General features: G+C 42.9%; 1 protein-coding gene across 50 annotated transcripts in view; it reads left to right on the top strand.

Moving 5' to 3' along the window:
- The first annotated feature begins 837 nt into the window (after positions 1-837).
- Positions 838-26919, top strand: part of ahnak (AHNAK nucleoprotein) — a 32891-nt gene continuing 6809 nt past the window's right edge. The window contains exons 1-13 of one of the 50 annotated variants that reach the window (XM_050042611.1): positions 838-1111; positions 8929-8994; positions 14965-15023; positions 15178-15334; positions 15452-15669; positions 15785-18434; positions 20055-20503; positions 21044-21134; positions 21492-21583; positions 23204-23294; positions 23652-25319; positions 26028-26105; positions 26646-26828. In XM_050042611.1, the coding sequence (XP_049898568.1) occupies positions 15178-15334; positions 15452-15669; positions 15785-18434; positions 20055-20503; positions 21044-21134; positions 21492-21583; positions 23204-23294; positions 23652-25319; positions 26028-26105; positions 26646-26828 (5677 nt within the window). In that variant the 5' untranslated portion in view covers positions 838-1111; positions 8929-8994; positions 14965-15023. Of the gene's footprint in view, positions 1112-8928; positions 8995-14964; positions 15024-15177; positions 15335-15451; positions 15670-15784; positions 18435-18791; positions 18884-19331; positions 19424-19871; positions 19964-20054; positions 20504-20951; positions 23574-23651; positions 25320-25468; positions 25490-25636; positions 26106-26176; positions 26289-26645; positions 26829-26919 lie in introns of all 50 variants that reach the window. The other 49 variants (XM_050042580.1, XM_050042579.1, XM_050042590.1 and 46 more) reach the window with 49 other exon arrangements.

Raw genomic sequence — 26919 nt, forward strand, 5'->3', positions numbered from 1 at the left:
TCCTGTCTTGTAAATAAAAGCTTTGTAAGTAAAGGACTCACTCCTTAGTCATTATGCTAATGATAACTTTGTGTGCTTTTGTGTGCAGTAATTTACATGCTGTAATAACATGTTTATGCCAATGCCCATCATATGATACCCACATTGTGGCGTGTTGCTCTTTGTAGGCTGCTTCATTCTTACTCTAAATGTGAGTAAAAAACAGTGAAAATAGTTTTTTTTTTGTTCATTCTGTTTAATAAATAGATTATAGAGTGACGAGAATTTAAGAAAAGATACAGTTGGTTTTGACTGCTGTGCTGATCATAGTGTTAGCATTTATGCAAGGCAGGTAAATGCCTCCTTTTGGCCTACAGTGCGGTGTGTCACATGCCTTGAATTAGCTTAATAAAACAGTCAAAATGTGTCTTTCAGGGTTTTTTTTAATTATTATTAGCAGCAGCAAAGATAAAGCACAAAATATCCAGTCATACTTTGCTTGAATAATAAATAATATGGACTTAAAAGTGTCTTCTCAGTCACTGCTAGATGCTGACTTTGATATTGTAAGTGCCTTTGATAAAAGCAGATTTAAAAGTGCTGAATGCTGGTAACAGTTTGGTGATACATGTAGGTACTTATGGGCATTTAATGTAGCTATGTTATAGTTCATTAACATTTATTTCCTTTCTTCAAGCAGAGGTTTCTTTTCCTGTTGCATGTCATCTGAGCCCTCTGTGTGAAGCAGTGGGTGGTCCCACGGCTGCTGAGAGCCACTCCCTCGCACCGGTCCCCTCCCCTGTATTCCCCTCCTTCTTCAAACCAGGAGCCCTGCCCTAGCTCCCTATCCAACCACTCTGCTCAGCCCAGAGGAGCAGCCACACAGAAAAAAAGTTTAAATCAACTCAGCGCTGAAAAGGGAGGAGGGAGAGAGGAGAAGAAGGGGGGGGGGAGAAAACGCCCTGGAAACTTGGTTGATCAAGAAATAGGAAAAGAGTGACAGAATCCTAACAGACTGCAAAGTTGTGACTGGAAGAAGTGCTTTCCTTGGGCTGGGTAGAAGGGGACACGACACGTTTCCAAGGATGCTCAAGCTGGTGTGAGGCTTCTCGGGCGCAAAGACTGCGCACAGGTAAAGATGCACTTTTTACTTTTCTCTGATTGAAATGAATGTTTATTTCAAAGTGTGTTTGCAAATGTTGCTGCCAGCTGTGCTTTGCTTCAAACTTACTTGTGCTGGAAAATAGCAACCGGCTTGTAACAACTTGGTCAAAGTTGAAACAACTAAGTTACAAAATCCAGCATTCCTGAAATATCCCAACGGGCGATTGTGAGTGTGTGTGTCAGTGGGAAGATTACAGTGACTTTGTCCTACTTTATTATGTGCGGTTATCTCCTGTGGTATCCTGTGGTTTGTCCTCAACGGAGGTTTTGCTATAGGGAAGTTTTCTAGGAAGAGAAAAATGTGGATTAGTTGCTAGTTTTTCTGTCAAGGTGCAAAGTGGCATTATTTTTGTGTGAATATCATCATGCTGTAAGTTTTAAATGCTGATTTATAAGAGCAAAAGACATGAGAAGTGGGTGTGTACCCACAGCCACCACATGAATGCAGAGGGCTTGACTGGAGTTGCGCACTTAACTTTTCTTTTAACTTCACACAATTGTTGCTCTCCAAGGTGCATCGGAGTTGTGAGCCTGCTGTTATAGAAAGAGTTTAGGGTATACTCATATGATTCTAAGAATCACGAATCACTCCGTAGTGATTTGACTATTGTGCAACGTGGATGTCCTTTGCATACACATAATCTCTAGTCTTTGGGATTGTAAGCTTTTTTAACATCACTGGAAAGTCCCACGCAGTGAATTAAAGTTGCATGGAAGAAGTTGCAGAGAAATAAGAGTCCCAGCATACACCCTTTGCTGACACTGGGAGGTTTAAAAAGTAAAGGTAATTTCTCTACGAGAGCTTGCAGCAACAAGCTTGGGTGTGGATTCCTCTCTTTCACCTCTCTCCACCCCCGGGTGTGGATTCCTCTCTTTCACCTCTCTCCACCCCCTCCTTTTTTTCCCCTCCCTCCCTTCTTGCTTTGCTGTCTCCACACAGAGGCACACCCTTTACAGCCAAAAAAAAAAAAAAAAAAAAGGNCCTTTACAGCCAAAAAAAAAAAAAAAAAAGGAAAAAACCTATACATGCTGCAGACGGCTGTCGCAGTTGGTTCCTCTAAACACATTCAAAGCTCCTTCCTGGGGTATCCAGGGGGTTTCAGCAAAAGTTTAAGCACTGATCATAACTTTTTCTCTGCCTGTCCGCTGTGCCGTAGAATTATTAGTCATATGGAACAATGAAAACCTCATGTGGGCCTTCTTTTAATGCAGTCTGCCATCGTGGAATGCGACAAACTTGTATTCTTGCTATGATATAAATCAGTTTCTTGAACGAGTCGTACCTCTTTTGCAGCTGGCGTTACGTAAGAGAAGGTTGGAAACTATCACTGCTGCTTTGTACTGAGGCGTGTTTGTTTCTTATGACTTACTTTTTCAAAAATCTTGGACTGAGGGAGATTTCTCTTTTTATTTTACCAGGGGTTGCTTAACCTGGGCGCCTGGCCAGGGTGTGCAGGGGAGGAAAGAAGTGGGGGAGAGAGGAGAAGAAGGAGGGAGGAAGACTGGGAAAGAGAGTCAGGGAGTGAGTTGGTGAGGGGGGATGGGCGGGGCGGGGGCGAGGAGGGGAGTAATGGAATGTAGTGGTTTGGAAAGACAAGCTAATTGAAACCAGGTTTGAGGCATACAGAGGGGAGCTTAGACTTCGCACTTTTGGAGTAAAAGAGAAACACACTTTATCTGCCTAAAAAGTTGAGAGTTAGATCTTTCAGCCTGGCTTGTGTGCGCATTTAAAGCACGCGCGGCATCTTTTCAGGTGTGGATCAAACTAGAATCATCATATACAGTCTGGCCTGCATCTGATAGGATGTAGTTGTTCAAACTGATGATAAAAAGTTGAGGAAAAAGCAGAGCAGACGTAATCCTTTGTTGAATGTGAATTAAAAGTCAAATTTCTCAGCGTGGAGTTGTCTGTCCTCCACTGCTCCCTGTTGCCACACCCAAAAATCATTTCAGTGTTCGGGAGAGCTGCTCTATGCTCGGCTCTGCAAACAGTCTTTTCTACAATGCGCACTTAACTCATGTTGAGCGACCCACAGCTGTAAATGTCTGGCGTTTCTCAAATTGCTCTTGTCAAGGTGATTGATTATGACACAGTCTGCTTTAAGAGCCAAATGGTGACACGGGGCTGAAAGGTCTTTGGCCAGTAGGTTGTAATTTAAGCAATAACATGTTTCTTGTTCATTTAAAAAATTGTGTCGTACGTGATCATATGGCTCAAAGTACTGTATTACATATGTTACTGCAGATGGTGAGTTTTGCTGCAAGCAAGGGTATGGACTTATACAAACATAATAAATATGAAACAGATATTTCCAGCGCTGAAGCTTTCAGAACCGGTTCCTGACTGCCTGCAGCTAAAACGCTTGTCGGTTAACAGGGCCTCATCTCGGCTTGGGGCGGATACGGTTTGTCTAAATACTTGAGCTGTCTACCAATGCAGCAGTACAGAGGCCACATTATGTTGTCACCTGGGGTAGTGTAAGACATCTGGAATTCCAAAAACCACACTGTAAAATTTTGAAGACATTTAATTGCCCAGTCATCATAGCCGCCATTGGCGGTGTGCACTGCCAGTCACGCTGATTTTGTTGCACTTGCCACCCATGTGACAAACAGCATCTTCCTACTAGCCTTAAGAAAAGGACATGCCTCATGACTGTTTGGAGTCTTAGCTGGATCATGTCAAGATATTTTTCACAGAAGCCCTATATATTCTTGTCCTATTGAGTGGCAGTCAAGGCAAGAGGAGCGGTATTACTCAGCCGTGCCAGTGTGAAACGGAAAGAAACTGGTCTCTAGCACACTTCCTCTGTCATTTCCTCATGGGTTTGTTGAGTGGGTGGTTGGAAGGAGGGACAGCGAGGAGAGGCAAAAAAAAAAAAAAAAGGAGGTGGATATAGTGAATAAGCTAAAAGAAGGGAGGGTGATTGAAATCAAACCATAGTTTATTTTTTTCACACTTGGCATTATTTAGAAGCAGGGCTCAACTTTCGGACATCCTGCCGCTCCAGCAGACTCTCTGAAGTCCCACCCTAGGGATTGGTTAAATAAAACAATAGCAAATTTGTAGATAGGCAACCGTTCCAGGAGGGGAAGTTTAGTTTTCATCCAGCTGCAAATAAACATCTAACTGTAGTGTGCGATTTTAGAAAGTCTTTCTAGGCAGTCCATCCAGCCAGCCACTCCCTTCTCATCCATCCAGTACTGGTTTGGAATGTTTCAGCATGTCCTCCTCAGTATGCTCTGCGGAGCACCTATCATTAGCATGGCTTGCCTTGTTGATGAGAAATAGTGATTTAAGAAGTATGATGAGATAGTCATCACAAGTCACACATAATACCTCTGCAAGTCACACCCATGCACATGCATGCAATTCAGACTTGTTTACTGTAGCTCTAAGTTTGGTGGGGCTTCTGCAGGCATGGGATTTAAAAAGGGTGTGAATCATTTTTCTGATAAGCTGACAACCATTCCCATTGCTCTGCTAGACATCTGTTGTATGAATCCATCCAAAAATAATAAATATTAAATGACTGTTGACTTACTGCGTAGTCTACCTGCCCTCCCACTAATTATCTAACTTGCACCCCAACCCCCACAAGCGCTGTTATGTTGCCATGCGCAAGGAATGACAGGCGGCATCTGTTACAAAACCTCTGTTTGGAATGAGGCAGCCAAAATGTCAGGGCAACAGGGCTTGGAATGTAAATTTAGAAATACATTCAGCTTTGTTTAGGTTTTCTTTATCTGCCACAAGATACTCACGAATGGCACTCATAACAACCCAACACTTGCTCTAAAACCTGCACTTCTGGTGTGGTCTAAATGCTAAGTATGAACACATATCCTAAAACTTTGCGCTTACGCTTCGAGGTCTACAGCTAAGAAAGTCTTATGTCTATATATACATTCTGCTGCTATGGTTGCCATCTTGCCCTCCTCTTAACCTTCTTGTCTCCTGCTCCATGAATGGACTTGCATTTGTTCTTGTTCAAACAGCAGCTGTGAAAGACAAACTAAATTGAGTTGAAGTTGTGCAGTTATATGGCACAGCCTATATAAGGTTGCTATGGGTGTCTGTACACCTCATGTGAGTTCCTATTTATGTAGCAGAACTGTGTAAACTTCACTCCTCTCTTTCTCTCTCTGGAATAACTAGTTATGCTACTTTAAAATTTGCATACTCAATTATTCCGTAGCTCTGTCCTTCATCGTCTTTTGTTTTTTTATTTGTTAGTTGCTCAATGCTCTTGGCTCTCAAATTGCCCATAGGCACCAGTCCAGAATCACTTCTCATTTCAGAACTTCAGCTACAGCCAAAATGTTTTGTTTTATTCTTGCAAAAAGGTTACTGCTGTTTTCTGTTGTATAGCCCATGACACTATAGTTCAACCCAAGTTCTTGAGAAGACAAGGAAAAACTCCCCTAAAAACCTTAGCGCATGAGGAAAAAATGGGAGAAACCCCGGGAGAGGAAACTCAAAGTGAGATCCTCCCTCCTTTGAATGCCTCGGGGTGTAATAGAGAACAATGAGTAATGATAGGAGCCATGATTTATCTGATACTTGTCGCCTCATATAGTATAGAACGTTTCCTTGACCTTCCTTTTGTGGACATGAGGCTTGGAATATCACTTACACGAAACTCAAGAAACGAGTTGTGACTCTCAAGCCCTGGTCTTGTTTGCGATCTCGTAAAAAGCAAGAGAAGAGGAGTTTTCTTCAGTTTTTCCATTTTGTGCACAAACTCCTGCCAAAGTCACAATAGTTTAATCAGCGGCAGGCCAAGTTGGCGTCAGTGGGCAGGCTTTGGTCTTATGCAGGACTTGTGGTTTGGTTTAGGGCTATGTTGACTATGGAGTGCAGAAAAGAACCATTTATTTTGACGTGCATTCCTTTCATATGTGTCACACATGCATGTCCTATCTGCGTTTTTGAGGGAGGGGCGAACCTACGCCGGGGCCTGCTGTGCCTCTTTCTGCGTCAGACTACAATGAAGGGAGAGGAACAGGGAGTGTGGTCTGTTTTGACAACACAACTGATTTGGTCACTGCTCGTCTCTCCTCCTTTCCCTCTGTGTACTGAGTGCCTTTTTATTTGGTCATAATCAAATCTTATCACTCACCAGCACCGCTGTGCCTGATCCACTTAGGATTGAGCTTTAATCATTGTCACACTGCTCCTGTTTGCTGTTCACCAAATTAATTGGATTTGGCAGTCAACTTGATGGACTGACTGCAGCCACTTTGATCAGTCTCCAGTGTGCTTTGGCCTACTTAAACACAAACCAGGACAGTCCAGGTATGCACCCTTGAGGCATTGAGGAGGACACAAGCGCTAGGGTGGGGTTTAGATGGAGGGCAGTTAAGGCCAAAACACACCGGCGCCGTACGACGCGCGTCAAAACAGCTGCCTCCATTATTTGCTATTTACAAACCCACACCGCCGGTGGCTCGACGCGCGTCGACGTGCCGCAACGTGGCACTTTACGCTATTGTCCTGTTTTTCCAGCATCGCCGCCCTTGAAAAACCACTATTTTGTACTTCCCAGTCTAGCGAACTGGAGTGTGCAATAGAAATCCAGTTGATGCCCCACAGCGCGACGCTTTTTGTGTGTGTTGGGGGCGGTACTTGACTCGCGTCAATGACGCCGCCATCACATGACACCACCGGTGTGTTTTGGCCTTTAGGTGTAGGGCGCCGTTAGTTGCATCTACCTGGTACACAGGTGGAGCCAATTAGAATGATGATGATGACAATGGTGACATTGATGCCCAGCCACTCCTGTGCTTTGAGAGAGTGTGCCTTTAAATGCCCATATCTGACTGAGTGTGGTGTTCTTGTTTATTTGAGCAGAACCTGGAGGTTGGGGGGGGGGGGCACTCAGACAGGGTGCAGGGTGGGCGGCATAGAATGAAGCTGGAGTCAGAGAGAAAGAGGACATTTCTTTGGAGTTAGTCACTGTGGGGAGAGGCTGGGCTCCCTTCCAGCTGGCCTGACGGCTCTATCAAGGAATGTGTGTGACTGGAGGCCTGGGTGGGGCTGTGGACTGAGCTGCTCCCTCTGCAAGCAGAACACACAGGCGAAGCGACGTGATCCGCCTCGTGGACCGCGGCGTGGTATTTCTACTCTCCAACGCGGCATGTGTTTTTATTTGCTTTCTCCGCACTTGGTGACCACAGTTCACCTTACCGTGCATGCCTGCGTGCGTGTTTATGTGTGCGGCCTCACCAAGGTATGGGGAACAGAATGTGGGGTGAACCTATTTCTAACATTCCATGTATGTGGGCATTATTGCAAATCACATTCATCAACAAAGCTCACAAAAAATAACCCACAGGCATTTCTTTCACAATCAGAGATCTCACATGCCCTTAATCTGATCCAGGCTAATTCTGTCTCACATTACCTTTACACTGATCTACCTTTGTCATTCAGTCAGCCCTTCACCTGAGTGACTCCCAACATGGCAGTCTGATTAATTCGTGTCTGTAACAAGAGCATGGGTTAGAGAGTGTACACAGCTGCTCTGGCGCAAGTCTTCCAACACAAACATAATGACAACCACGCACTGGCTGGCATTTATCTCAGCTATGTCTCATCTATTTCAGCTTGGGACCCGTTCAAAAAGGTTATCAACAACAGCACATTCGTAGACAAATCTTGAAAGCGTATTACAAGCTTTGCACCAATGGCACTTGTTTTTAGAAGCATGTTTAGTCACTTTCTCTAGATTGTATTTAGCGTTCGGCAGAGGTATAGTTTCAGAGTCTCACTAACACAGTCGTTCGGCATACTTTTCACAAAGTAATAAGCAATTTTGTTTATTGAACATGTGGAGCTGGGGAGGGGGAGGTAAACAACAGGGTTGAAGAGCCTGTCTCGGAAGAATTTTTGTGAGGGATCTGTTCCCACTGGTAGATGCCTGTCTGTGCACGCATCAAGTTTGGTTCTGTTTGTACTGAGACTGACAAAGAGAAGGCTTTGTTTCACAATATGCCGGTGGGCTGAGGCAACACTCCTCGTAAGTCCGGTAATATTTTGGGCTTGTCACAGCGGGTATAAGTAAGATTGACTTGGTATGCAGTATGACACTTAGAGTCTTAATCACGAATACAGTTGCAACCTTATTTTATCGATATAATGGCTCATGTGGCTGCCTGTTTCCGCTGTTATACTACACTGCTTTTATACTTTACACCTTTGCAGTGCAGTCTTGAGCAACGAAACTAGAGCAGAGGAATTCACAAGCATAATACATTTTATGGAATTAGTCTCTTTTTTCCTCTCAGTTTCAAATTCCACCAAGCTGAACTGGATCCTAGTGTGTTAGTGTGTCTGACTATCTGCCCTGCAGAAGTGGGGCCACACCAAACAAGTAGCTGGATTTATTTACTCAAAGGGAGTCTTTTGCATAGCAACTTGCCAGGGTCAATACTGCTGCTACTGCTGGTTAACTATTAAAGCCTCTAAAGGCTCTGATTGGTCATGGGAAGGTCCGTTGAGCATGAGCGATAAAATGCCATGAGCAAATCTTGAATGGAACCAAAGTATATGTGACTTTGTGTGTCACGGTGGGACACACCTCTTAACGCAACAGTGACTCAAGTGTGAGGAATATGCTTCGTTATCTGTCAAACATGCAACTAAAATGTGGTGTGTTGTTGTGAGAGAGTGAAGCAGAGTGAAGACAGGGTGGGCTTCTTTTGTATCGTCCATGATAACAGTAGAACTTGTCCTCTTATCATATAGTTAAATCCTAATCTTGTTTTTTTTTCTGTCAACAGAAGCGAAGAATTCAAGAAAACCACAGCATCAAACTGAAGGCCTCGGCCTTGCTTGAGCAATCCAAGGTAAGTGTCTTCAGACATAATGCAAGAGATCCACACAACACATCTGTTATTGGTTGAGTAAAGAAAAGACATTTCTTATCACCCATCACTCCACTCCAAGGCCATCAAGTCACTGTCACCTTAGAACAGCGTTATATTATGCGGCCAGACGCCAAACCTCTGTTGGAATGTTTGTTGCAAAGCTTCCTTTGAACCTGGAAGGTCGTGCCACTGCCATTCAGCTGTGAAAGGCCTGCCTTGTGGAAACCTGACACTTGGCTGCTTCTGCTCGCTGTGCCTCCTCTTTGCACCCCTCCTTCCTCCCCCTAGACACCACCTGTTCCGCTCGAACCCCTTTCCCCTTCTTACGAAACAACCCTGTCAAAAGCTAGCCGGACGCACACTGTTTTAACTGTTTGTTGGCAGCTGTAGACGATTTATCCCTTACGAGTGGAGGGAAAGGTTGCAGAAGATGCTAGACCAAACCTAAACCCCATGCAGGCCAATGACAGGCTATAAGAGAGGCATAGCCACAAAAGCGCCTTGGTTGCACTCTAGTTAACAGGAGCTTTTGTCTGGCTGGCTGTCCTCACATCCCCCCTTGCTCAACACAACATACCAGGCCATAATAAAATGCGATAGATAAACGAGCTCATCTGTTTCCCTTGGCTCTCATGCCTCCATGGTTTCCTCCAACGCCTCTTGCAAAAATCTAATTTTGTTTGATCTTCAAATATGCTTCTGATTACATCATTAAGTGAATTTAAAGACATGTGACATCAGGAATGTCAGTCTCAGGCATGTCAGAGAAATGAAAGGGAAAGAAAAGCAAACTGGGTGATTGTCATGTTGCCTGATTGCTTCAAGTCACAGACCGCCTGCCTGTCTTATGATCCCAGGCACAGAGCCTTACTTATTTAGAATCCATTTAAGACACAATTCATGTCTAATCACATGATCTTTGTCATGTTAATTGTTTCTCTGTGCTTTATTTCCAAAATAGGTTATGCTATGTTAGGGCAAGCTTGTCTACAGGGGGGGGTTCTTAAACTGGAGATTGATAAAGAATGAAGACAGAGAGCGAAGTGTGTAAATATTCAGGATGTCCTCCGCACAGCTGTTGTAAGCTCCCGAGGACACTTCAGTGATAGCCCTGTATTTGTTGTTCCTATTCCCCCTCTCACTGTTAACTCACAAGCTGAAGTTCCACAGAGCAGTTTCACAACCATTCCTCTCCCTTTCCCGCTCACTTTCTTGCTCACTTTCATTTTTTTTTTTTACCGTTTCCTCTTCTCTACATCTCCCTCCCTCTCTCTAAGTTCCTTCCTTTCCCCCTATATTGCTGCGAGCCTCAGCTCCTCCCTGCAGCTTGCTGCCAGAAATATGTCAAAGCTGTGAGAACAAGGACAGCTCAAATAGTTCACTCTGGATCAGGGAGAGCCTCTGAGTTAGGGGAGAAGGAAAAGACGGTTAAATATGTAAGGTAATTGTGTTTTAAAAAATAGATAGAGGGAGAGAGAAAGTATGAGAGTTGTGTCCTGAGGTTATCCCTGTGAGTGAGAAATAGAGGAATGAATAAGAAAACTGTTTTCTCTCCCTCGCTCTTGGGGAAGTTTTTGTGAACACATGGATGTTGCCTCCCCCTTTCCTTCTGTGACATAAAAAAAAAACAAAACGTAATCCAGCCAACAATAATATGTGCCTTGTTTGAGAGTCAAAATGCCTCATATTCACTGTCGCCTTCTCAAACTGAAGCTGAATAGTTCTATGTAATGCCAACAAGCACTGAGAAGCATGTGGACGAAAAAAAAATGTGAGGAAACCAAGATCATGTGAAAAGCTTGTCGGCTATTCTTGTCTGTTTTCATTAACTGAATGAGGAGAGGAGATAGATGTGTAAAATGAACCGCATTGTGACCCATGGGAAAAACACAAATTCTTTTGGTTCAGTCCAAATACTCTCGGGCTAGGATCAGAGCGTCCGGGGTTAAGATGCTATAAGTGGCAGTGTCAGTTGACCTGAGTGAAATTCGATCTACACAAGTTAATTGGGTAAAGCTGGGTCCTTGGCTCTACAAACTGCCTTGTTTGTTCCCTCCATGCTCCCACATTTCAGCTGTGTTTGATGCATATAATGTCGCGGATACTGTAAGGCTGGAGGTCTTGATAGATTCATGTTACTAGCTTCAGTCAAGCCACACTGACAGAGACAATAAAGAGAGACAGAGAGCGCGAGGAGGGAGCAGATCAGGTTGTAGATGCCTGCAAGTGGTTGGCGTCATATTTGGCATAAACACCATGCCTATCTGCGGTATTATCACTCTCAGTGGCCCTGGCTTTTGTTTTTCAGTCCTAAGTGTGTGCAAAAGGCTGTTTCAGAGAGTGGGCTTAATGTTCCCTCAAAGCATTGCTGGCATTTTTCAGTATTTCCAATCGTGCAGTCTCAGTCTATTTATTGACTGGTGTTAATTGGTGCATTGCTCGCTGTGTGCCCTTGGACAGGGTCCAGCAAACTAGGGAGACCAGTTTGCAAACCACCTGGCATTCCAAACTGTCTGTTTATTAATGCGTTCTCACACACCCTAACTCTCCCAAAAACCTACAAAGACCTACACGCACCATATAGACTTACAGCAAACTAGCCAAAACATAGGCATTGTCTTCTTCTAACCTTCTCATTTGTTTAAAAACCTCTTTGCTGACAGTGTGGCGAGAGTGGCAGATGGCCGTTGACCAAGTTATGCTTATTACGGACCCTTTTGAAACAGCTGTTTCTTTATCTTTGCCTCAGGTTCCTCTTGTTCCCAGCAGCTTGTTATCTTGCAGAACAGTGTGGCAGCTTCATTGAAATGGGAATAGATGTTTGGCTTACTGGTGTAATGTTATTTACAGTGGTGCAAAATAGTACTGAATGAATGTGTAAGTGTGTTTTTAGACATTTTACCTTAAAGGAGAAAGTCTTGGCAGGGTTGTAACTTCACTGAGACCTTCTGAGTGACTGTGGGAAAATGTATGACCCTCCTTCCACCGTCAATAATCTTATATATTTTTTATATTCACACCCAATGTAGGTGGTATTGGAGCCAATGTAAACAAGTAAACAGCATGGAGGCAGTGATAGTAATGTCTTAAGCATATTGCCAGTCCTCTTTACAAACTGCATCATCACACAAGCTGTGTGTGCACTTTGGGCGAATATGGGTGCCTGACAGCCACACATCCTACCACACACCACCAACAAAATTTATTAAGCCCACATATCACACTTAAACACATCGCAGCATGCACAGAGCCAGCATTAGCAACATGTGCATATTAATAACAGTTATCCCAAATAAACTGCAACATACACAGCAGTGGCAGCAGCGGACAGAATATTGACGTGGCGTGGCAGCCGTTATTGGTTTTTGTATACTCACCCTTTGGTGAGTATACAAAAAAATGACCTTTTGGAGATGGGAAAAAAACCCCAAAAAACTATGATCCCTCACCTTGCCTGCACCGCATCCAGTGGGCGGTTAAAGGGGAACTAAGCCCATTTTCAATATTCATACATGTAATTTCTATGGAGTAAGACAGTTTGAAAAACATTAGTAGACATGAACAACTCGAAAACTGCGAAAACTCAAACTAGTGATGTCATATGGTATAAAGACTGGCGCTGCTCCATTGTCTATGAATTGAGAAAGATATCAGAGATGACACTGAGAGCACTCAGAGGAACGTTCTGAGTATATGGGTACATCTTCTGTGTCAGAACTGAGAACATTATAATAGAAATAAGCTCATTTGGGTGTTAAAAAACATTCTGTGGGTCTGCAAACTCAGCCTCCCATTCATTGTCTGTGGAGCAGCTCCAGACTTTATACCTAATGACATCACAAGTTTGAGACTTCTCTGGTTTCTTGCTTTGACAGAGAGTAGCTCATGTTCACAAATATTGACTGAACTTTTAAAGGACATAGAAGTAACATATTGAAATTCTTAAACTAACTGGTGTTTCCTTTTAAGGTGGGGCATGCAGTCCAGTGAGTTTAAGATAGGGGTGGAAGTTTAGAGATTCCAATCACCATACGGCAGTAAAAGGCGCATTTTTAAAAGAAAGACACATCTAAAATAAGTACAAAATACAACTATTTAAAGTTGTACGTCTCTCCCCTAAGCCAAAAAAAAAAAAATGCAAGTGCTTCCCAAATGCTTAAAAAAATTGTGACTTGCCTCCCACATTTTTTCCTCCCTTCATAAATAACAAACAGTACCTTACCTTGTTATATATTCACATGTAAATTCAATGATCACCCACATTTGGCTATGTGTTATCTCAGCAATCTGACAACATGTCATCACCTCACATAATGACCTTGGAAGAAGTCTACTATCTGTCGGTAAAGATAGAGCCATCTCAGCAATCTGACTACAAGATCAGTGGATCATACAAACAAAGCAATACACTAGTAAACCAAGTGGAAAAAGGAATAATTGATTACCCCCCACATATGAAGTGCTTAGCTTACCACCCAGAACTTGTATCTTGCAATGCTCTGAATAATTATGGTGCAGGGTGATAAAATGACGGTAAATCCTCTACCATCCCTCCCTGAGTTGGTCCTGGTTGTCAAGTCTACCCCATAAAAACACATGCAACCAGTCACCACTATGACTCATATCCTGTTTCTTTTGTGCCATCCTGTGGATAGGCTTTTGGCATTTATTTTGGCTGATTATAGGCAAATAGACAATTTGATGAAACCTACTGAATGGCTGCACAGTTTGATGTGGTAAGCTGCACCAGGCAGCCGTAGACTGAGTCTGTCATTGAAATGACTGTGGTAATGAAGCTTTGTCAGTGTCTCATGGTACAGTATCGTTCAGCAAAAAAAGTTTCAGTACTGTCAAATATTGACTGGTTGCTTTTGATATGATCGAGTCAAATGCTCTAGCACTGGATGAAAACAAAGCACATGGAATGAGTTTGCCTTTTTCAATGAAACTATTCACAACAGTGTATAGGAAACATGTAAGTCACATTGCACAAAGTGTTTGCCAAATTAATGCAATGTAAAAATGTGCAGCCATTGCTTGCTAGGTAGAGACACATGGCCCAAACAGCTTTGTGATATTGAAGGTTGTGGAGAGTTTGGTAATAATGAAACAATTGTTAAAGCAGGTCAGAGATTCATGCAGACACATCTTATAATGTTGATGGTTGCAAATGTGTATCTATAGTGCACATAAAGATATAGAGAAGCTAGGCATGCTTGTAATTAACTTGATATGAACTAATAGAAATATGGTGATTTATTACATCATTGTTGTTATTGAAAGCGATTATGCATTGTGGCCAGCACTATCTAGTAAAGTCGATTGACCGCACCCAGTAAGTAACATACGTACTTTTGCATTTCTGACTATACCTGAAAGGTGATCAACTTTTTGATGCAGTGGTAGTCATAAATATGATTACAACAAATACATGGTAAACCCAGATACAAAGCTGTCATTAATGAACAGAGTAAGAGGTTGGATGTGCGTTGTGTGTGTGAGCATATACGAATGTGTACTTGTTGTAGTCTGACAGAACTACTGAGAATGTCCATTTGTGTTAAAGCGAGAGCGTGCACTAACATGCTGGCGTATGTTACTGTGCCTTTCTGCACCTCTGTGTGTGTTTTCATAGAGCAAGGCAGCTTTATCTATCATTGTCCTCTCTATTGACATTGGAGCTGGGGTGTAGGCACAGGATTGGGCTGCTTTCCTCAGGGCAGGGTGTGGCCTGACTCTAAGCAAATTTCCAAAACACAGCGCTGGGGAAGGAGGGGGTGGAGGCTATGTTGTGTGAAAGGGTTTTACTACCATCTAGTGTTTACCATTGGGTCCTACAAGCCAGACCAGCTAACAGAGTGGAGTTAGTAAATAGGATTTACCTTAAGAGGGATGCACTGTTTTTCATGATTTTGTCTTAATGATTATTATTGTCTTTTCTTCATGCAGGAAAACCAAGAGAGTGTTTCTAACACACCAGGGCTTAAATAGAGGAAAGCAAAAACAAGGTATTTTACAAAGTTAAGATCTCAAAAAATCCCTTGTACTTTTTGTATCTCATCCTGTATACTGTATGTATACTAAAAAACATATGCTGCAAGGTCTTGCTGACATACTTGTGTTTTTTCACCCCTTATTTACTGTATATGGTTATGTTTACAGATGGCTGAAGAGGAGGAAACCAGAGAGGTGCTCTTTCCAGATTGGGAGGGTCCAGACAAAACTGGCTTGACCATTGAACAGACAAGTGGAGGAGAGCTCTTTGTCAAGGAGGTCAAAGGAGAGTCACCTGCAGCACGGTCTGGAAAAGTATATGAAGGTAACAAATACATTTTCTTTCTCAAATCATCAAGTATGAAATAAGATTTGTCTCAACTTTATTCTGTATTCTGGTATGTTAACAGAGTTTTTGCTACTGTCTCTGCAAAATTCATAGGTGACCAGATTGTGGGCGCCACTGTCTACTTTGATAACATGAGCTCGGAAGAAACAGCTGAGCTACTGAAGACGTTGAACCGACACAAGGTTGGACTGAAACTACAAAACAAATCCCCTTGCTGCTCACCCGTGAGCACGCCATGTCGTTCACCAATCGGCACCCTGACATGGGAAGGGAAGACCCGGTTTGGAGGTTCCAGTCCAGACATCATCCTTGTAAGCCCTTTTTGAAATTATATGGTCACTGATTTGTTTATGGGGAAGCTACTGAAAAGAGTACATGGTATAATAACATTTCCATGTTGTATTTCCTGTCTTTTTCTATCAACAGAGTGGGGAGGATGAGGACTATAAGAGAATATACACAAAAAAGATTAAACCAAGGCTGAAGTCTGAAGACCTTGCAGAGGGAGTGGATGTTCGCACAGAGCGGCATAGCAGCACAAGCAGCGATGGCAGCACAATTACTACCATCACCCGCCGCATCACTACCTACACCGTGGATATGCCGGGTGGCATAAGTGAGCAACTTGAACTGTCAAGCCCAGAGTTTAAGGGGCTACAACAAGAATCCGGAGATGGCACTTCTTACATCAGAATCTCACATGGCAGCCCTTCAGGTAACGTGAAACCAGAAGAGGGAGTTTTTGAGTCAAGCAATGTATCTGTCAGTGGGCCACAAGTCAGCTCCACAGAGACACGCTGGAGCAGTGGGGGGGTTCAGATTAAAACAACTACAAGAGAGGTAGAAAGAGACAGAGGTCCAGGTCTTGGATTTAAAGGGTCTAACTTTGGACCAACAGGGGCTAAAGGCCAGGGAGACTTTGAGATCTTAAGAGGGAGTGGAGAACAAGGTGACAGAAATATTCAGTTGTCAGGAACAAGCAAGACACTAAGAGACAGCACAAACACTGGTAGTAAGTATGTTACAATAGGAGGATTGGTAGGTGGAGAGGTAACCTCAACTGATGAGAACGGAGGGTCAATTAGTATGTCCTTACCAGGAAAAAGCATGCAGATTTTGACGTCATCCATAGATAAAACCCAAGAGGGAAGTGCTGACGCCAGTTCTGTTGAAAGGACAAAGGTGAAGGTATCTGAGGAAAAGGGATCAGGCAGTATTGATCTTCCAAATGTCAGACTTGGTGGAGGTTCCATAAGTAGTGATGCTGAATTGAGAGGTGGCAGGATAGGAGGAACAACAACAGGAATAACAGTAGGCAATGTTACCTCAGGATATTCCTCAAGGCCAGGCAAGATTTCAGTGGCAGGTGTGGATGTCAACCTTACAGGTTCAAAGTTGAAAGGTGAGGTTGATGTCAACTTGCCAAGCACAAAGGGAGGAATAAAATCATCTAGAATAGACACTGAAGTCCCAGGCTATGAATATGAAGAAGTGCGAAAACCTGAAGCAGACATCAGAGGGATAGATACGCAGATCAGAGGTCCAAGTTCTAACATTGAAGGGCCAGTTGTCAGTGTAAGACTTTCAGAGGCTGACTTCAAAGCATCCGAAATCAACTCTAGCATTCAAACCAATGTACCAAAGAGTGATAGCAAATACAAAGTGGAAGTGTCAAAGGTAAAAATTCCATCTTTATCTGGGCCAGATACAGATTTGAACCTGAAGGGTTCCAAGGCAGAGGGAGGGATTGATGTAGCAGTGCTAAAGCCTGAGGGAGAACTAAAGGCACCCAAAATAGACATTAAAGGCCCAGCTATAAACATTGAGGGGGAAGAAGGAGATTTAAAAATGCCTCAAATAAAGATACGATCATATGGGGCCAAGGGACCAAGAGTTGACATAAAAGCACCTAAGGCTGGCATTGAAGCACCAGAGGTTGATGGTGAAAGAGTGAAATTCAAGATGCCATCCAAAACAGGACCCACAATGCCAGAATCAGACATCAGCCTGAAAGGAAGTAAGGTGAAGGTAGAAATGGATGTGTCAGTTCCAAAAATTGAGAGACACACAACAAAACCTGAAGTTGAGACAAACATTAATGTGAAAGCACCTGGTGTTGATATTCATAGGGCAGATGTTGACACTGAAGGACCAAATGCAACACTCAAAGAAGCCAAATTCAACATACCAACCATATCAGGAACAAAAATCTCCATGCCAAGTGTGGATTTCAGTCAGAGAGGACCGGAAATCAAAGGGGACGTGGATGTGTCAGCTCCAAAGATAGAGGGAGATATTAAAATGCCTGGAGTTGATATTAAAGGGCCAAAGAGTGGATTTGGTATAAAAACTCCAAAAATGGAGGGTCCAGATATAAAACTTCCCAAGACTAATATTGATGTTAAGGCACCTGAATTTGACATTAAAGGTCCAGGGTTTGATATTGAAGGCCCTGAGGCAAAAATCACAGGACCAGAATTTAAACTACCATCAACATCAGCACCCAAGCTGCCAGATGTGGAAATGAGTCTGGAAGGGCCCAGGATAACGGGAGACATTGACGTGTCAGTTCCAAAAATAGTTGGTGAAATGAAAACTCCCAAAGTCAAAATTGAAGGACAGGATGTTGACATTGAGGGCCGCAAAGGAGAATTTAAAATGCCTAAATTCAGCAAGCCATCCTTGGGGATTAAAGGTCCTAAAGTGCAGAGTCAGAAAGTTGATGTTAGCCTCCCAAAAGCTGATATTGATATAAAAGCCCCTGAAGTGGATATTACAGGACCACACATTAAAACACCTGAGCTTGACATCAAAGGTCCATCAGTTGACATTAAAGGTCCAAAAGGAGGATTTGAAATGCCAAAAATCAAAATGCCAACATTTGACATCAAAGGTCCAAAAGTGGAGGGTCCAGATGTTGATATCAACCTTCCTAAAGGTGGCATTGATGTAAAAATGCCTGAAGTAGATATGAAAGCTCCCAAGGTTGACATAGAAGGACCAGATGTTGATATCGAAGGCCCAGAAGGAGGATTTAAAATGCCTAAATTTGGCTTGCCAAAGTTTGGGTTGAAAGGTCCAAAAGTGGAGGGTCCAGAAGTTGATGTCAGCCTCCCAAAAGCTGATATTGATATCAAAGCCCCTGAAGTGGATATCAAAGGACCAGATCTTGACATTGACAGTCCAAGTGGTAAAATCAAAGGACCCAAAATAAGCATGCCAAAAATTTCAGGACCAAAGTTTTCCGCACCAGATGTGGATATCAATCTGAGAGGTCCCAATCTCAAAGGTGATGTGGATGTGTCAGTGCCAAAGATAGAGGGAGACATTAAAACACCTGAGCTGGACATCAAAGGTCCACAGGTTGACATTAAAGGTCCGAAAGGACGATTTGAAATGCCAAAAGTCAAAACGCCAACATTTGACGTGAAAGGTCCAAAAGTGGAGGGTCCAGATGTTGATATCAACCTTCCCAAAGGTGGCATTGATGTAAAAATGCCTGAGGTAGATATTAAAGCTCCCAAGGTTGATATCGAAGGACCAGATCTTAATATCGAAGGCTCAAGAGGAGGATTTAAAATGCCTAAATTTGGCTTGCCAAAGTTTGGGTTGAAAGGTCCAAAAGTGGAGGGTCCAGAAGTTGATGTCAGCCTCCCAAAAGCTGATATTGATATCAAAGCACCTGAAGTAGATATCAAAGGACCAGATCTTGACATTGAGAGTCCAAGTGGTAAAATCAAGGGACCCAAAATAAGCATGCCAAAAATTTCAGGACCAAAGTTTTCCGCACCAGATGTGGATTTCAATCTGAGAGGTCCCAATCTCAAAGGTGATGTGGATGTGTCAGTGCCAAAGATAGAGGGAGACATTAAAACACCTGAGCTGGACATCAAAGGTCCACAGGTTGACATTAAAGGTCCGAAAGGAGGATTTGAAATGCCAAAAGTCAAAATGCCAACATTTGACATGAAAGGTCCAAAAGTGGAGGGTCCAGATGTTGATATCAACCTCCCCAAAGGTGGCATTGATGTAAAAATACCTGAGGTAGATATTAAAGCTCCCAAGGTTGATATCGAAGGACCAGATCTTGATATCAAAGAATCAAGAGGAGGATTTAAAATGCCTAAATTCGGCTTGCCAAAGTTTGGGATGAAAGGTCCAGAAATGGAGGTTCCAGAAGTTGATTTCAGCCTCCCAAAAGCTGATATTGATATCAAAGCCCCTGAAGTGGATATCAAAAGACCAGATCTTGACATTGAGAGTCCAAGTGGTAAAATCAAGGGACCCAAATTCAACATGCCAAAAATTTCAGGACCAAAGCTTTCCATGCCAGATGTGGATTTCAATCTGAAAGGTCCCAATCTCAAAGGTGATGTGGATGTGTCAGTCCCAAAGATAGAGGGAGACATTAAAACACCTGAGCTGGACATCAAAGGTCCACAGGTTGATATTAAAGGTCCGAAAGGAGGATTTGAAATGCCAAAAGTCAAAATGCCAACATTTGACATCAAAGGTCCAAAAGTGGAGGGTCCAGATGTTGATATCAACCTTCCCAAAGGTGGCATTGATGTAAAAATGCCTGAGGTAGATATTAAAGCTCCCAAGGTTGATATCGAAGGACCAGATCTTAATATCGAAGGCTCAAGAGCAGGATTTAAAATGCCGAAATTTGGCTTGCCAAAGTTTGGGCTGAAAGGTCCAAAAGTGGAGGGTCCAGAAATTGATGTCAGCCTCCCAAAAGCTGATATTGATATCAGAGCCCCTGAAGTGGATATCAAAGGACCAGATCTTGACATTGAGAGTCCAAGTGGTAAAATCAAGGGACCCAAAATAAGCATGCCAAAAATTTCAGGACCAAAGCTTTCCGCGCCAGATGTGGATATCAATCTGAGAGGTCCCAATCTCAAAGGTGATGTGGATGTGTCAGTGCCAAAGATAGAGGGAGACATTAAAACACCTGAGCTCGACATCAAAGGTCCACAGGTTGACATTAAAGGTCCGAAAGGAGGATTTGAAATGCCAAAGGTCAAAATGCCAACATTTGACATCAAAGGTCCAAAAGTGGAGGGTCCAGATGTTGATATCAACCTTCCCAAAGGTGGCATTGATGTAAAAATGCCTGAGGTAGATATGAAAGCTCCCAAGGTTGATATCGAAGGACCAGATCTTGACATCGAAGGCTCAAGAGGAGGATTTAAAATGCCTAAATTCGGCTTGCCAAAGTTTGGGTTGAAAGGTCCAAAAGTGGAGGGTCCAGAAGTTGATGTCAGCCTCCCAAAAGCTGATATTGATATCAAATCCCCTGAAGTGGATATCAAAGGACCAGATCTTGACATTGAGAGTCCAAGTGGTAAAATCAAGGGACCCAAAATCAGCATGCCAAAAATTTCAGGACCAAAGCTTTCCATGCCAGATGTGGATATCAATCTGAAAAGACCCAATCTCAAAGGTGATGTGGATGTGTCAGTGCCAAAGATAGAGGGAGACATTAAAACACCTGAGCTGGACATCAAAGGTCCACAGGTTGACATTAAAGGTCCGAAAGGAGGATTTGAAATGCCAAAAGTCAAAACGCCAACATTTGACGTGAAAGGTCCAAAAGTGGAGGGTCCAGATGTTGATATCAACCTTCCCAAAGGTGGCATTGATGTAAAAATGCCTGAGGTAGATATCAAAGCTCCCAAGGTTGATATTGAAGGACCAGATCTTGATATCGAAGGCTCAAGAGGAGGATTTAAAATGCCTAAATTTGGCTTGCCAAAGTTTGGGTTGAAAGGTCCAAAAGTGGAGGGTCCAGAAGTTGATGTCAGCCTCCCAAAAGCTGATATTGATATCAAAGCCCCTGAAGTGGATATCAAAGGACCAGATCTTGACATTGAGAGTCCAAGTGGTAAAATCAAAGGACCCAAATTCAGCATGCCAAAAATTTCAGGACCAAAACTTTCCATGCCAGATGTGGATTTCAATCTGAGAGGTCCCAATCTCAAAGGTGATGTGGATGTGTCAGTGCCAAAGATAGAGGGAGACATTAAAACACCTGAGCTCGACATCAAAGGTCCACAGGTTGACATTAAAGGTCCGAAAGGAGGATTTGAAATGCCAAAAATCAAAATGCCAACATTTGACATCAAAGGTCCAAAAGTGGAGGGTCCAGATGTTGATATCAACCTTCCCAAAGGTGGCATTGATGTAAAAATGCCTGAGGTAGATATGAAAGCTCCCAAGGTTGATATCGAAGGACCAGATCTTGATATCGAAGGCCCAAAAGGAGGATTTCATATGCCTAAATTTGGCTTGCCAAAGTTTGGGTTGAAAGGTCCAAAAGTGGAGGGTCCAGAAGTTGATGTCAGCCTCCCAAAAGCTGATATTGATATCAAAGCCCCTGAAGTGGATATCAAAGGACCAGATCTTGACATTGAGAGTCCAAGTGGTAAAATCAAAGGACCCAAATTCAACATGCCAAAAATTTCAGGACCAAAACTTTCCATGCCAGATGTGGATTTCAATCTGAGAGGTCCCAATCTCAAAGGTGATGTGGATGTGTCAGTGCCAAAGATAGAGGGAGACATTAAAACACCTGAGCTCGACATCAAAGGTCCACAGGTTGACATTAAAGGACCGAAAGGAGGATTTGAAATGCCAAAAGTCAAAATGCCAACATTTGACATCAAAGGTCCAAAAATGGAGGGTCCAGATGTTGATATCAACCTTCCCAAAGGTGGCATTGATGTAAAAATGCCTGAGGTAGATATTAAAGCTCCCAAGGTTGATATCGAAGGACCAGATCTTGATATCGAAGGCCCAAAAGGAGGATTTAAAATGCCTAAATTCAGCTTGCCACACTTTGGGTCCAAAGGTCCAAAAGTGGAGGGTCCAGAAGTTGATGTCAGCCTCCCAAAAGCTGATATTGATATCAAAGCCCCTGAAGTGGATATCAAAGGACCAAATCTTGACATTGAGAGTCCAAGTGGTAAAATCAAAGGACCCAAATTCAACATGCCAAAAATTTCAGGACCAAAACTTTCCATGCCAGATGTGGATTTCAATCTGAGAGGTCCCAATCTCAAAGGTGATGTGGATGTGTCAGTGCCAAAGATAGAGGGAGACATTAAAACACCTGAGCTGGACATCAAAGGTCCACAGATTGACATTAAAGGTCCGAAAGGAGGATTTGAAATGCCAAAAGTCAAAATGCCAACATTTGACATCAAAGGTCCAAGAGTGGAGGGTCCAGATGTTGATATCAACCTTCCCAAAGGTGGCATTGATGTAAAAATGCCTGAACTCGATATTAAAGCTCCCAAGGTTGATATCGAAGGACCAGATCTTGATATCGAAGGCCCAAAAGGAGGATTTCATATGCCTAAATTTGGCTTGCCAAAGTTTGGGTTGAAAGGTCCAAAAGTGGAGGGTCCAGAAGTTGATGTCAGCCTCCCAAAAGCTGATATTGATATCAAAGCCCCTGAAGTGGATATCAAAGGACCAGATCTTGACATTGAGAGTCCAAGTGGTAAAATCAAAGGACCCAAATTCAACATGCCAAAAATTTCAGGACCAAAACTTTCCATGCCAGATGTGGATTTCAATCTGAGAGGTCCCAATCTCAAAGGTGATGTGGATGTGTCAGTGCCAAAGATAGAGGGAGACATTAAAACACCTGAGCTCGACATCAAAGGTCCACAGGTTGACATTAAAGGTCCGAAAGGAGGATTTGAAATGCCAAAAATCAAAATGCCAACATTTGACATCAAAGGTCCAAAAGTGGAGGGTCCAGATGTTGATATCAACCTTCCCAAAGGTGGCATTGATGTAAAAATGCCTGAAGTAGATATGAAAGCTCCCAAGGTTGATATTGAAGGACCAGATCTTGATATCGAAGGCCCAAAAGGAGGATTTCATATGCCTAAATTTGGCTTGCCAAAGTTTGGGTTGAAAGGTCCAAAAGTGGAGGGTCCAGAAGTTGATGTCAGCCTCCCAAAAGCTGATATTGATATCAAAGCCCCTGAAGTGGATATCAAAGGACCAGATCTTGACATTGAGAGTCCAAGTGGTAAAATCAAAGGACCCAAATTCAACATGCCAAAAATTTCAGGACCAAAACTTTCCATGCCAGATGTGGATTTCAATCTGAGAGGTCCCAATCTCAAAGGTGATGTGGATGTGTCAGTGCCAAAGATAGAGGGAGACATTAAAACACCTGAGCTCGACATCAAAGGTCCACAGGTTGACATTAAAGGTCCGAAAGGAGGATTTGAAATGCCAAAAGTCAAAATGCCAACATTTGAGATGAAAGGTCCAAAAGTGGAGGGTCCAGATGTTGATATCAACCTTCCCAAAGGTGGCATTGATGTAAAAATGCCTGAAGTAGATATGAAAGCTCCCAAGGTTGATATCGAAGGACCAGATCTTGATATCGAAGGCCCAAAAGGAGGATTTCATATGCCTAAATTTGGCTTGCCAAAGTTTGGGTTGAAAGGTCCAAAAGTGGAGGGTCCAGATGTTGATATCAACCTTCCCAAAGGTGGCATTGATGTAAAAATGCCTGAGGTAGATATGAAAGCTCCCAAGGTTGATATCGAAGGACCAGATCTTGATATCGAAGGCCCAAAAGGAGGATTTCATATGCCTAAATTTGGCTTGCCAAAGTTTGGGTTGAAAGGTCCAAAAGTGGAGGGTCCAGATGTTGATATCAACCTTCCCAAAGCTGATATTGATATCAAAGCCCCTGAAGTGGATATCAAAGGACCAGATTTTGACATTGAGAGTCCAAGTGGTAAAATCAAAGGACCCAAATTCAGCATGCCAAAAATTTCAGGACCAAAACTTTCCATGCCAGATGTGGATTTCAATCTGAGAGGTCCCAATCTCAAAGGTGATGTGGATGTGTCAGTGCCAAAGATAGAGGGAGACATTAAAACACCTGAGTTCGACATCAAAGGTCCACAGGTTGACATTAAAGGTCCGAAAGGAGGATTTGAAATGCCAAAAATCCAAATGCCAACATTTGACATGAAAGGTCCAAAAGTTGAGGGTCACCTTCCCAAAGGTGACATTAAAGTGCAGGCACCTGACGTTGACATTAAAGGTCCAGAGGTAGATATCCAAGGGCCTAAGGGTGGATTTGAGATGCCTAAAATCAAAATGCCATCAATATCAGGACCCAAGATGCCAGATGTGGATATCAGTTTAAAAGGACCCAAGATAAAGGGAGATATCTCAGCTCCAAAGATTGAGGGAGACATAAAAACACCTCAAGGTGAGATTAAAGTTCCTAATGTGGAATTTGAAATTCCCGAGGGAGAACTTAGTGGGCCAAAGGTGAAGTTACCAAAAGTATCTGGACCAAAAATATCTTTGCCAGATGTTGACATCAACCTAAAGGGGCCAAAGCTGAAGGGTGACTTGAAAGGAGATGTTCAACTACCAAAAACAGAAATTGAAGGACCAGATGTTACCATTGATGTGCCAGAAATTGGCACAAAGAAAACTAAATTTAAACTGCCAAAGTTTGGATTTAAGGGCCCAAAGGTAAAAGGACCCGAAACTGATGTGAAAATGGGAAAAGGAGATATAAATATCAAAGGGAAGACTGGAAGCTCTGAAGGTCTTAATCTTGATCTGGGAATTACTGGTCCGAAAAGTAAGGGTTCAAAATTCAAGATGCCAAAATTTAGTATGAAAGGATCAAAGGTTGAAATGCCAGAAGTTGATGTCAGCCTCCCAAAGGCTGATATTGATATCAAAGCCCCTGAAGTGGATATCAAAGGACCAGATCTTGACATTGAGAGTCCAAGTGGTAAAATCAAAGGACCCAAATTCAGCATGCCAAAACTTTCAGGACCGAAACTTTCCATGCCAGATGTGGATTTCAATCTGAAGGGTCCCAATCTCAAAGGTGATGTGGATGTGTCAGTGCCAAAGATAGAGGGAGACATTAAAACACCTGAGCTCGACATCAAAGGTCCACAGGTTGACATTAAAGGTCCGAAAGGAGGATTTGAAATGCCAAAAATCAAAATGCCAACATTTGACATCAAAAGTCCAAAACTGGAGGGTCCAGATCTTGATATCAATCTTCCCACAGGTGGCATTGATGTTGAAATGCCTGAGGTAGATATTAAAGCTCCCAAGGTTGATCTCGAAGGACCAGATCTTGATATCGAAGGCCCAAAAGGAGGATTTAAAATGCCTAAATTCGGCATGCCACACTTCGGGTCCAAGGGTCCAGAAGTTGATATCAACCTTCCCAAAGGTGGCATTGATGTAAAAATGCCTGAGGTAGATATCAAAGCTCCCAAGGTTGATATCGAAGGACCAGATCTTGATATCGAAGGCCCAAAAGGAGGATTTCATATGCCTAAATTTGGCTTGCCAAAGTTTGGGTTGAAAGGTCAAAAAGTGGAGGGTCCAGAAGTTGATGTCAACCTCCCAAAAGCTGATATTGATATCAAAGCCCCTGAAGTGGATATCAAAGGACCAGATCTTGACATTGAGAGTCCAAGTGGTAAAATCAAAGGACCCAAATTCAGCATGCCAAAAATTTCAGGACCAAAACTTTCCATGCCAGATGTTGATTTCAATCTGAGAGGTCCCAATCTCAAAGGTGATGTGGATTTGTCAGTGCCAAAGATAGAGGGAGGCATTAAAACACCAGAGCTCGACATCAAAGGTCCACAGGTTGACATTAAAGGTCCAAAAGGAGGATTTGAAATGCCAAAAATCAAAATGCCAACATTTGACATCAAAGGTCCAAAAGTGGAGGGTCCAGATGTTGATATCAACCTCCCCAAAGGTGGCATTGATGTAAAACTGCCTGAGGTAGATATGAAAGCTCCCAAGGTTGATATTGAAGGACCAGATCTTGATATCGAAGGCCCAAAAGGAGGGTTTCATATGCCTAAATTTGGCTTGCCAAAGTTTGGGTTGAAAGGTCCAAAAGTGGAGGGTCCAGAAGTTGATGGCAGCCTTCCAAAAGCTGATATTGATATCAAAGCCCCTGAAGTGGATATCAAAGGACCAGATCTTGACATTGAGAGTCCAAGTGGTAAAATCAAAGGACCCAAATTCAGCATGCCAAAAATTTCAGGACCAAATCTTTCCATGCCAGATGTGGATTTCAATCTGAGAGGTCCCAATCTCAAAGGTGATGTGGATGTGTCAGTGCCAAAGATAGAGGGAGACATTAAAACACCTGAGTTCGACATCAAAGGTCCACAGGTTGATATTAAAGGTCCGAAAGGAGGATTTGAAATGCCAAAAATCAAAATGCCAACATTTGACATCAAAGGTCCAAAAGTGGAGGGTCCAGATGTTGATATCAACCTTCCCAAAAGTGGCATTGATGTAAAAATGCCTGAGGTAGATATGAAAGCTCCCAAGGTTGATATCGAAGGACCAGATCTTGATATCGAAGGCCCAAAAGGAGGATTTCATATGCCTAAATTCGGCTTGCCAAAATTTGGGTTGAAAGGTCCAAAGGTGGAGGGTCCAGATGTTGATGTCAGCCTCCCAAAAGCTAATATTGATGTCAAAGCCCCTGAAGTGGATATCAAAGGACCAGA

Source organism: Epinephelus moara, chromosome 4 (assembly GCF_006386435.1).
Source record: "Epinephelus moara isolate mb chromosome 4, YSFRI_EMoa_1.0, whole genome shotgun sequence".
NCBI classification, from domain to species: Eukaryota; Metazoa; Chordata; class Actinopteri; order Perciformes; family Serranidae; genus Epinephelus; species Epinephelus moara.